The sequence below is a fragment of the Epinephelus moara genome, chromosome 16 (assembly GCF_006386435.1).
Source record: "Epinephelus moara isolate mb chromosome 16, YSFRI_EMoa_1.0, whole genome shotgun sequence".
In the NCBI taxonomy this organism is placed as follows: domain Eukaryota; kingdom Metazoa; phylum Chordata; class Actinopteri; order Perciformes; family Serranidae; genus Epinephelus; species Epinephelus moara.
Window position 1 is genome coordinate 38645155 of NC_065521.1, and position 12052 is coordinate 38657206.

The 12052-nt window shown below is 44.4% G+C and overlaps 1 protein-coding gene across 2 annotated transcripts in view; it reads left to right on the top strand.

The window, feature by feature from the left end:
- Window positions 1–649: 649 nt before the first annotated feature.
- itga5 (integrin, alpha 5 (fibronectin receptor, alpha polypeptide)) overlaps window positions 650–12052 on the top strand; it is a 53007-nt gene continuing 41604 nt past the window's right edge. For both annotated transcript variants that reach the window (XR_007571271.1, XM_050065287.1), the window contains exon 1: window positions 650–1079. Coding sequence is in view for 1 of the 2 variants with exons in the window: in XM_050065287.1 (XP_049921244.1) it covers window positions 871–1079 (209 nt within the window). In the remaining variant the exon portion in view is untranslated. The remainder of the gene's footprint in view (window positions 1080–12052) is intronic.

A 12052-nucleotide genomic window follows, 5' to 3' on the forward strand; every position in this document is an offset into this window, starting at 1 on the left:
AGCTCAGTTTAAGGCAACATGAACACTGTGATTCTCATTTTCAGGTGATTATACGCTAAAGAAAACAAACGTATTATTTTATATTCTATTTCTGCCGATATATCCCACTAAATCCTCCACACTGGACTTTTAGGTCAATGGGTGAGGTTAGCACAAATATAACTTGACAGATTTAATTTTTTTGCATGATTTGTTGATGTACAAACATGTTGTGTCAGTTTGATCTTGGGCTGTCAAAGTAGGGCCACTTAGTCCATCCCTGTCCACTAGATTATTCTGTAGTAAATGGACACAGAGGCATAACCCACCACATTGGTTGGCCAGGTGAAAAGTCACTGACCTTCCCATCTCCTATCAGGCTGTCTTCAGTCAACTTCAGTCACAAAAGCTCAAGATAACCGTGAGATAAAAGCGAAAGGAGGATTATCGTAACCATTGTTCGTCTGGTTAAAATGTCACCGATAACAAAGCCACTGAACTCAGACATGACCACATTTCCACCACATTGGTCAACATATACTCCGAGATAGGTTCGAGGATGAGAAGTGCCTTCCTCTTTTTAGGGAATCACTGGCTCCTCCTTCTCCAAACTTTTAGTCACGGCTGTGGGAACTCCCTGCTGCATGTATCATGAGTAGGTGAGCAGAGAAGGCGTGGGCCGGGAGAGAGGCAGGCAGACAGAGGAGCGAGGACGCAGAGAGGAGCTGACGGAGCATTAATGAGATACTGGCCGGTTAGAGTTACAGGGATGCACTTTTAGCCGTATTCCACCACTGTTTTCAGGCTTCATCTGCGGAATCGAAAGCGCCACAAAACTGGGACAATCTCACAAGTTAAAACAAACTCGGGTGGATTAATTTATTCTCAAATATGGGCTTGGAACGATTTCGCGTAAAGACGCCGGGGAGAGCAGCCCTCCTCACCCGCTCGCTACTTTGTATCAGCGGGCTATTACTCACTTTTCTTCAGCCTGTCTGCGAGGCGTTCAACTTGGACGTGGAGAACCCAGCTGTTTACAGCGGACCTAACGGGAGCTACTTCGGATATGCTGTTGACTTTTATTTGGCTGACTCTGCCAGGTGAGTTTCTTTCAAATAATTAATGCAATTTTCCATTTTTTTTTTATATGAAGGGGCTCGTCAGCAGATTGCTCCAGCACACTCTCAAACATTTGCTTATAATTGTATCAGGGCGCTTCACAGAACCGATGCCCTCAGTTGTACACAAATCTGTTGCGCGCAGCGTGCAAACTTTCCATGGGGCTGTATGTTTTTGCCAAACTTCCGAACATTTACAGCCCCCCTGTTCAAGTTATAGAGCAAGTTTCCAAAAGGAAATCCATTTGTGGGATGTTGTTGTGGCTCTGGCACTAAATCAAGATTGTGTGTATACACTTGGATCACTGGATACACGCTTTACGCACAGCGCGCACGCCCTCACTGTGCACACAACCCACTTTAATTGAATATATTCAGGAAATTGCATTTATGAGCTAATTGATTCCTACATCAAAGCCCAAATAATGTTAAAATAAAAGAGTGAATGAACCCAACAAAGACAATAACCTTTTGGAATGGCTCTCAAATCTCATTGCAGACAAAATGACATTTAATTCTGACCTTTTAACCTGCTCTGCCCTGTAAAAGCCTGTTAGCCAACCTTTAGCAATCGCATCTTATTGCACTGCTGCAGCTGATTGTGATGCTTCCTGGCTCAGCTCAGCGTGGCTGTGATCCCTGTGACACCCAGCATGCTGTGATTGTCTCTGCATTCTTCCTTAAGAGCCTTTTGGCATCAGGGACTTAAACTCATGCATACATGCCTGTGGTCAGCTCTAATACCCCGTTAGTATGAGGGGAAAATAATAGTGTGGGACATTCTGACTGTCTTGTGAGCATGTAGTGTTTATATCAACAGGGATGCAGCAAAAAACAAGGCATGGGTTAATTCAGCTGCAGACAGATCTGCATTCGTGCTGCTCGCCATGCAGTGCATTTTGGTGAGCCTGGGACCCAACCCTGTAATCGTAATAATCATTAACAAAAGGTTATGCAGCCGCAGTCAAGGTTTCACTCAGACATAATCAGACTTCCTGGCTGAGTCGGTGTCTCGGCCCACCGTTCAACCAGCCAGCACGCTGGGATTTGAGAGAGGGCTTTGTGCCGAGTGGGCCGCCAGCAGCAGCTCTAGTTTCCCTGTTTCTCCTCCCCACTTCCCTGGACGGCAGACACTCAGACATGGGGAGATTTCCCCCCTTCTTCCCCTTGGCCCTCGCTGTCTCTTTAAAACCCTGCCTGCTATTGGTCTGCATCTCTGCCTGGGAAGCTTCAGCAGAGAGGTATGATTTAGGACGTGAAGCTTGAATGCATGAACCCCTCTTCTCTCTCCAGCATCCCCCTCCTCACTTCCTCCTATGCTGATGTCATTCTGCAGGGCTTTTTAATTCATCCATCCCCCCACTGTCTAGCCTCTCTCCCCCATCATCTCTCCTCGACTCATTAAGTGTGACACGTGGTAGACGTCATCTCACTGATGACTTAATCTGAACTTTTCTACAGTTGAGACGCCGTGCTCGTGGAGGAGGAGGATATCATGAGACAATGGTTTTTATGTGTAGAACAGGAATAATGTTTAAGTGTAGCCTTCTATGACCCAGCGCCCTGTAATTTTCCTGTGGATGATACGTACTCAGAAGTCAAATGTCAAACAAAACACAGTACACGAGGGCAGATTTAAAACCATGACTCATGGCTTTATCTGCCAGCCACATATATGTGCCACTTTTCCTTCACAGTTTCTTAGAAGTGGAGGCATATCAGTAGAGTCATGAAATGAGCTTCTGTTATCTCCTGCTTTTGCCGTCACATCATCATCCCCCACACTTTGGAGACACAGGGAGTGGGGGAGTCAGGTCAGTTGAAGGTTGTACAAGGAGTTTCTAGTCAGGATGAGCTGCTGTTCGCCTGGCTCCAACTTTAGAAACGTGTCTTCATCGCTGGTTGGACCACAGAGGGTACATCAGAGAAACAAGACTGATGGCAGATGTAGATTCTCTCATCCATAAATGCCCTTCAAACACAAAGACTTACTTTCTCCCAGTTTGACACACACCCTTGACAACAAGCTTATATATGCGGGTCTTTCATGCCCTTTGGCCTGCCATAATATAATTAAGTTTGGACACTGGCAGACGGCCCACCATGGAAGAACGCCCAAGGATAGTGTCTGTGAACTGTGTGTCACGGCTCTGGTCAGATACACACAGGAAGGGCAGGAGGATATATGGCCCCCTGTTGTGTGTGTGTGTTATTTCATGTTGAGTGAAGATGGACTCCTTACAGGTAGGCCATTCCCCACACACACCCTCCTCTCCATCATGGGAAGAACTTCAGAGGACTCATCTCGAACACTTCATAATCACACAACAGTAACTGACTCCTCTTTTTGCGGTGCCAGGCAGGGATAAGGGAGTGGATCATACTGGAGATAGAATGAGCCAAAGGTCAGGGGCTGTAAATAATAACAGACCCAGCCTGGAGTGTATAAAGGATGAGACAGCTTCTGGTGCCTGTTGAATGGTGCATTTTTGCAGAAACATACATTTTAAAGGCCCAGTGTGTGAGATTTAGGGGGATTTAGTGGCATCTAGAGGTGATGATTGAAAATTGCAATCAGCTGAAACTTCTCCTGGTTAGAATTCTCTCTGTGTTCATGTTTAGGAGGTTTTTACCAGGAGCTGAATCATCCGCAGAAGTCTCCTTCTCCTCAAAACAAACAAACCCAGTGATTTAAACCAGTAAAAACGCTGAATGAAGAAGTTTCACGTTACAAATCAGTGTTTCTCCAATGCTGTTTGGCATGTTGGAGATGGGCCACTAGCCCAGCACCTGATAATGTGTGCTCACCTTTTGTCTGTGATAACTTAAGTTCCAGTCATTCAGGAGGTTTTTACCACAAGCTGAATTATCCACAGAGGTCTCTCCCTTTCCAAAAAGAGCATAGCAGATTTTCTGTTTTCTGTTTTATTGATTTTCAATGTCTTTATCCCACAACAAAGATACAAAACATGAAATCAGCATCCCTGCTTCCATCACTACTACCCTGCCCACCCATCCATAGGATTACAGGTTACAAGATACATTCAGGTAAAGGAAGGAAGCTACCAGAACCTCACCAAATAGTTGTATTAATTACTCAAACAAATGTAGAAAGAGAGGGGAAAAGGAAAGAAAAGAGGAGTACCGGTACAGTTACCACCTTATTCTTTTTCGAGAGGTTTCTGTAGCAAATCAAAAATGTCCAAAAAGGGACTCCATATCTTAATAAAGGTTTGAGAGGACCCTTTGAGTGTGTAAATGAATTTTTCTAAATTTAAGAAATACATCACATCTCTGACCCAATGAGAAAAGGATAGGGGATCGCATCGCTTCCAGTTTAGAAGGATCAAACGTCTAGCTAGGAGAGTAGTGAAAGCTATAACTGCGTGGGCTTTATTTGGTAAGATAGCACGGGATTCCTTCAGAGTTAGACCAAAAAGTACGCAGACTGGTTTGGGGTCCAGACCAGATGATTTAAACAGGTAGAAAGTACTTGTCACAGAAGGGACTGCCAACTACAGACGGCCGTATCTAGAGCCAATGGTTGGCTTGTCCATTCTGGGCTACTGTAGAAACATGGTGGTGCAACAAGGTGATCTCTATGGACAATGCCCACTCCCTATGTAGATATTAACGACTCATTCTAAGGTAACGAAACACAATGATTTGTAGGTTCAGGTGATTATACACTAAAGAAAACATACTTATTATATTACATTCCATTTCTGCCATTATATCTCACTGAATCCTGCACACTGGACCTTTATTAACTTGTTTTTGGGGGCTTGAACTGAGCAGAGTGAGATTATAGTACCATTTAAAAAGCTATGTCCAATGATGGATGACCCTCTGATGGAGACAGTAATATGTTCCAGTCCCCGCGTGTGTTCCAGTGACGTGTCGGTGATGTGCATTAACTCATGGATGGTTTTGCCATGACGAGAACATGCCGAGGTCAGCCAGTCCATGTAGGTCACTCTCCTGAAGTTTACCCTCTCAAACAGGGTTAGAGTTGAACTAATATTGACATTGGACTAAGATCTCTTTGGCTACACATGTTTTCTCTGTGTGTCTCCATATATGATCAGCCTCATTTCTGTTTTCGTTTTCACTGCTGTCCTTTTCTACGGACCTGTTTCTAAATCAAACCTGTGAGTGTTTGAGCTGCAGGAGCACCGGTCGTTGTATATTTGTGCTGCCAAGCTTTTCTTCATCCAGGTTCTCGTCATTGCGTGCAGACAATGGACCTCTTTGTCCGACGGCAGAAATTGTTTGCTGTTTTCCATTGGAGGAGCTTTAACTGTGACTCATTTTTTGTCTTAATTTATTGGCCTCCTGAAAAGCAGATTTAATTTTCTGTTGTCAAACTTCATGTGCACCTTTGATAATCAGGCCAGTAGGCTGGGAACATTAGTAAAGGTCAGTCTGAATAGCACGCCTACACTGCAGTCTGTCTTAAACATAAAGTGCCTGTCTAGCTTTTACCGGTCTGTTGGTAAAAGGGGGGCTTTAAATAATGAGCCTGTGTGCGTTTCACTGGAAAAAGATGTCAGTGTGGAGGGTGACGATGTGTTTAAAGGGCCTGTGGACCCTGCTGTCACGTCTGCAGCGCCGGGTTGGGAATGCCCGGAGGACGTCATGTCTACTTTGGAGCGGAGTTAGCCATTGGTCAGGGTCGTCCTGACTCATACTTTGCAAGATTTAATCTCTGACTGCCAGCAGGCCTGGTTTGTTTTAACCCCAGGTCACTAAATGACTCACATCCATGGTAACTTGATAAAGGCAATCCTTTTTATAGCAATAAGCAAATGACGCCATCGTGTGCATTATGAAGTTCTAATTCAAATTATCATCAGATCTCATATTTGAGATGGAAATGAGACGTAACTTTTGGCCATTACTGTCTCTGGATGTGTGTGCATGCATGTGTGCTGGGATTGTGGGGGGTGCACAGACAAAGTGTTTCAACAGCTGCTTCACCCCCCCTATCACCAGGTTTAATACAACAGCCTCTCTATCCTGAGGTGAGAAGACTGGACCCCCTGACGTGGGCATTGTGGAGAGGTGTGAACCGCCAGCGGTTAAACTCCCTGCAGGAGGATTTTTAGGGCAGTTGGACTGTGAAAGGGGAGGGAAGGGTTGTATTTTGGGGGGGCGAGGGTGGGAAAACAGTTTGGTATGAGAAAATGCATAGGCCTGACCACAAGTCAATTTGATGTTTTTTAGAAGCAGCAGGATGTTTCAGTTTTCTCAGTTGCCACTTGTGAAATGCTTTTAGCATGGTTGGTGGTTCTGACAGAACAGCTGCTAGTTTTCACACATTAACTGTAAAAGCACCCATAAGGACGCTATAATACAGTCACAGGCCCATTCTGCACAGGGATCCCGTGACGAAGACCATTCATTAAGCCGGTTTTGCATTTTTATACAGAATCAACAATGCTAGTACAATGCTGCCCTGGTGTGTGGTTTTATTAAGCATGCCAGAGTGTTGTCGATGTGTTTCCCCCTACCTTAACCTGAACCAAACCCTTAGCTCTAACCCTTGAGGATACGATACTAAGTACCCACACCAGCTACTGTTTTATCCCGCCTTATTTAAAGTTTTTTTTCATCATTTTATAATCAAGATCCCAGGGTGCCCTTGAAGATGCGATACCTCATTTCAACCCCAGCCTAACCATCAAGGGGGGAGCTTCAAATTAACAGAAAGGAAACACTTCGACAATTTTGAGTGCTGCTAAATTTCTTTGAAATAGCTGCTCTAGCGGCATGGTGGTGCTTCAAACCCAGGGTGGGGGAGCCCCTCTGAGCAGAGTTGGCATGTTCTCCCTGTGTCAGCGTGGGTTTTCTCCAGGTACTCCAGCTTCCTCCCACAGCCCAAAGACATGCAGGTTAATTGGTGACTCTAAATTGTCCGTAGGTGTGAATGTGAGTGTGAATGGTTGTCTGTCTCTATGTGTCAGCCCTGTGATAGTCTGGTGACCTGTCTAGGGTGTACCCCGCCTCTCACCCAAGGTCAGCTGGGATAGGCTCCAGCCCCCTGCGAACACTAACAGGATAAACAGTTGTGGAAAATGAATGAATGAACGAATAGCTGCTAACTGCTAACAGCTGCTTTTTTAAATCTCCTGATAACACATTAAAATGGCACACCTTTCCTGTCAGCTGTCCCCTAATACACAGATGTCACCTTATCACTGTTACTAACTCTACCTCCCATTTGGTGATGGTACATTTTAAACTAAATGGTGAAGCAGAATAATTGCGCAACATACCCGTCTCAGACATGCAGTGTAAAAGGGGCTCGAGAATGATTTCTGCCTGCTGAAAGGTCAGTAAAAACAACAATTGTTAAATCAGCTTGGTGTGGACGTGCTGATTCCGTTACCAGGCCGTTGACTCCTACCCAGCTGCAGAGGAGCGTAAAATCATCAAGTCTAAACTATAATTTCAAATATTTCCTGTGTGACAATAAACAACATTGTTTGGCTACTTTGGGAAGCAGCACTTGTGATTTGCAGGCCACCTGTTGCCCAACACTATTATCCTTTTGAGGATACCAAGGAAGTGGTTTTGCGGTGAAAGTGGGATCAGATCCTCGACAGACTGTGGACTGTTTATCTGATCAACGCTGGTCGGTGCAGGTTCAGATCTCAATAGCTTCTGGCAGGTTGTCATAAAGACGTGACTTGCTCCAGGCCTGTAAAGCAACATACAGCTCCTTTATCTGCTTCTTACTGTACCATCTGACCGTTAACAAAAAAATGTTGCTTCAGCACAGCACAGTAGACTTTCTGTAGTCAGCAGCACACGCCATCCCAGCAGGCACTGCTACTCTCATCATCTTCAGGCTCCTGGACTGTAGCTCTGAGAACATGTGTGTATGCGGTGTGTGTGTGTGTGTGTGTGTGTGTGTGTGTGTGTGTGTAGACGATCGTCCATATGGCAGCAGTAAGGAGTCAAACAGCTTCTGTCTGGCCTTGGTTCTGAGAGGATGTGAGACTATTCGTATGGCTCCATGTGGTCTAGAATAAGTCATCACATACTACTTGTGCTTCTGTCATTCAGCTGATCTCACCCTAAGTGCCCACACGTGCTTTAGAAAAGTCAATATTGCTGCAGGATGACATCATAGAATTATTCATTAATTTCTTCCATCATGTCACTGACACGTCTACTCCCATTGACCCAGGTGTCATTTAAAGGTCCAGTGTGTAGGATTTAGGGGAATATACTGGCAGCAATGTAATATGATTTATTAAGAAGGTTTTCCTTTGTGTATAATCACCTGAAAATAAGGATTGTTGCGCTTTTCTTACCTTACAATGAGCCATTAATATCTACATAGGGAGCGGGTCCTCGTGTATGGAGATTGCCATGTGACACCGCCACGTTTCTGGTAGCCAAGAGCAGGCAAACCAAACACTGGCTCTTGATAGGGCCATAGGAAATTCTGCGTTTTTGCATCAGCCACCATGGTTGGCAGCCCCTATGCAATGACAGTGTCAGAAAAACACAGATTTTTTTTAAAAGTGAAACTGCTTTATTCAGGGTTTTTATTGGTTTAAATCACTGGGTCCTGTTGTTTTGGGGAGGAAGAGACCTATGCGTATAATATGGCTTCTAGTCAAAACCTCCTGAATGTTTGAATCTTAAGTATCAGAGAAGAAAGGCAAACACACATCAGCAGATGCTGGACTTGCAGCCTGTCTCCAACATGCCGAACATCATTGGAGAAACTCTGATTTGTAACATTAAACTGCTTTATTCAGTGATTTTATCACTTCTAATCACCTAGTCCATTTGTTTTTGAGAGCAGGAGACCTCTGCAGACAGTTCGGCTCCTGTCAAAAACTGCAGGTGCCAGGCTAGTGGCTCATCTTCATCGTGCCAAACAATGTAGAAGAAACACTGATTTGTAACTAAAACTGCTTTATTCAGCATTTTTACCACTTCTAATCACCTGGATTATTTATTTTGGAGAGGAAGAGACCTCTGTGGATAATTCGGCTCCCTGTAAAAACCTCTTCAACACTGAAGGAATTCCAACCTGGAGAAGTTTCAGCTGGTTGCAAGCTGCAATCCTCACTGCTAGATGCCACAGAGTCCCCCTAAATCTTACACACTGGTGAAGTGATTCTTCTGAGATGTTTGTTGCATTTTGGCTCCACTTCTCCACTGTGGGAGAACGAGCAGTGAAGGTCAAGAGCTGCCTCTGGCTCAGATCAGGCCACTGCATCTGAGTTTCTTTACTGATATGGAGCCACTCCAGTGTTCAAGCATGTGTTGATAGCTCAGTGTAAACTCTGCGGGTCACTGTACATGTTTTACTCAGGTGTTGCTGAGGTTTAAAGGCCATTCTTTCCCACTGGCTCCCTTTGTGCCGTAAGGTTTGTTGATCCGTGTTTATGACTGCAGGTGGTGACTCCAGCCGGCACTGGCAGGCTTAACAAATGTGATTTAAATTATTTCCCCCTCTTTCAAGCTTAAAGTGGTTATAATAGTGTTCAAGTGACATCAGCTTTTGCAGCTGGTTGGAAGACAATTAAATGTGGAATGGAGGGGGGAATGTTTGGACTAAAGGAGCAGGGGGTAACAGAGGAATTTGCCCTCTGACAACCTCCTTCTGTAACCTCATCATAAACCTTATTAGCCATGGCTACGCACGATAGTGTCACATCAGCAAGTTCCAGCACTCTGCATCACCCCTAATTTCTCAACCCCACATAAAATAGTGGTTACACTCTGGCAATTGTGGTGTGGTGAGAGATTTTTTTTGTAGAAAGTCTTCTGATTGGGCTTCAAATGAGACAAACCCAGTCCTTGGTTACAGTGAAGCTGTTGTTTACGCATTCCTCACTTGCAGCCAAAATCACTTACAGTAGTTTAATTAACGCTTAATTGTCTGCTGGGGGGTTGGAGGTCATTAGTGGCTGCTGTTTGGCAGCTGGTGTGGTTGACTGTGCTAGACATGGCGAAGCCGCTAATGCTTTTCATCCTCCTTCTCCACCACTAGGTCATTGCTCAAGTCTCTGTTGTGAAATGGGTTTGGTATTTGTCCATAGCAACATGAAACCAACAAATGAGCAACTGAAAATTGGTTTAATTCTCCAGTAGCCAAAACAAGATTAAAATCGGTCATGGCTTTCAGATGCATCCTGAGCTTTGCCTGCTGTGATCCCCATCAAACCTGTGGTGGTGCTGCTTTTAATCCCTCTGTTAACAGTCTCACTTTGGCCAAAGTTGCCTGGACACAACCTGATGAGTCTGTCCTTCATCTGAACAGCTGAGGAACGTCGCCCCCCTGCCAATTACATACATTTGCATACCCATCCCAAGAGACGGCCATACACACACCTCCTTTCACAAAGGAATTTGTAAGCAGCACTCAGCCGACTGCAGTCACAGCTTCATTAAATGCTAATGAAACTAAAGCTTTACCTTTTGAGCACACATCTAGCAGATAAGGTGAAGGGCGGGGAAATGCTAGCTCAGACTGATCCTCGCCAGATAAAGACCCATTAAATGCTAATTCTTCCTCATTTACGGTACTTTCAGATTACTATCAATCTGTGTTTGTGTGTGTGCGTCTGCACATCTGCGTGTATCTGTACAAGGTAGTGAAAACTCGCGTAAGCTGCCAACTTGCTGATTAAAGCATGATCTGCTTGTTATGTTATTTCCTGTATTTTTTTCCCTTTGAAAAGCTGCCACAGCAGAGTACGGCTGGACCCCGTTCAAATCTGATTCAACAAAAGATGCTGTGGCTTCCAATTTCCTTGGCCTTCATAGTGTATACATGTTCCTGCATGTATTGCACACGCATGATTATTTCTAAGAGGTTATTACATCTGATCTCAATGGTCGATCTCTGTTCTCCTGTCTGCTCTGCAACTTTTACAGCTGTGTTCAGCACAGGTAATCATTCTTTACCCTTTTCCCACCAAAATTAGGTCCCGTTTATACAATGACGATTTCAACTGAAAATGGTAAACTTTAGGGTTCCAGAGTGCAATTTTTTGGAAACGACACCGTCTTCGCTGTCATGTAAACTTGCAATATGCAGTTCCTCTGAAAACGGAGACTTTTCGCACATTTGCATTACGGTTCCAGTAACTGCCGCTCTGTAGAAGGAAGCGTAAGCGTCACACTGCCAACTACTGTTCTGGCATGTATACTGCAGCATTTTTGGTCATTTTTTGCGGATCCGTGTGCATGGTGATCGTTATCAAAACATTGTCATCTAAACTTGAAACTTTTTTTAAAATGAAAATGAGAAACGATTCTGTTTTCAGTGGATCGTTTTCGTGTAAACATGGCCTTAGTGTGTGTATACAAGTCTTTTTAAACACTGGAAAACCAGACCAGGGCCGTAGGTAGACAAGTGTGCCTTTCTGTTCTCTTTTTCTTCTGAGTCATGTTCACCATCACAGGTGTAAACATTAGAAAGCAGCATGGAGGCCGGTGAAGATGTTATGGTGGTTACTTCTTTTTTATATCTGTTACTTATTCAGTTGCTCTCAAACTCTATGCAGAGTGATTTGTTCCAGGAGTAACTTTTCCCATTGAACAGAAATGCCTGATGTTTGCGGCTGTTAGTCAAGCCCCCCAGGAAGTGTGCTGGTCTTTGAAGCCAATTTTCATAGTGGCCAAACAGTGGAACTACAACGTCCAGGTCCGTCATGTGATGCCATTGGGTCCAAAAAGACTTTTCCCTGTAGACTTACATTGTGAAAGAGAGTTTGTAAATTGGTGGATAATTTTTTTGAGCACCACAACCCCCAGAAAATGACTCATTTCACTACAAGGATTTGATCCATCAGTGCGATAACATTTCAAGAGTCTAGAAGAGACACAAGATTAAATCATTTTATCCCCATAGAAGTCAGTGGAGGGCTAAACCAGGAGTTAGTCGCTTGGCCGGTGGAGGTTAGCCTTCAGGCTCGTGAAGT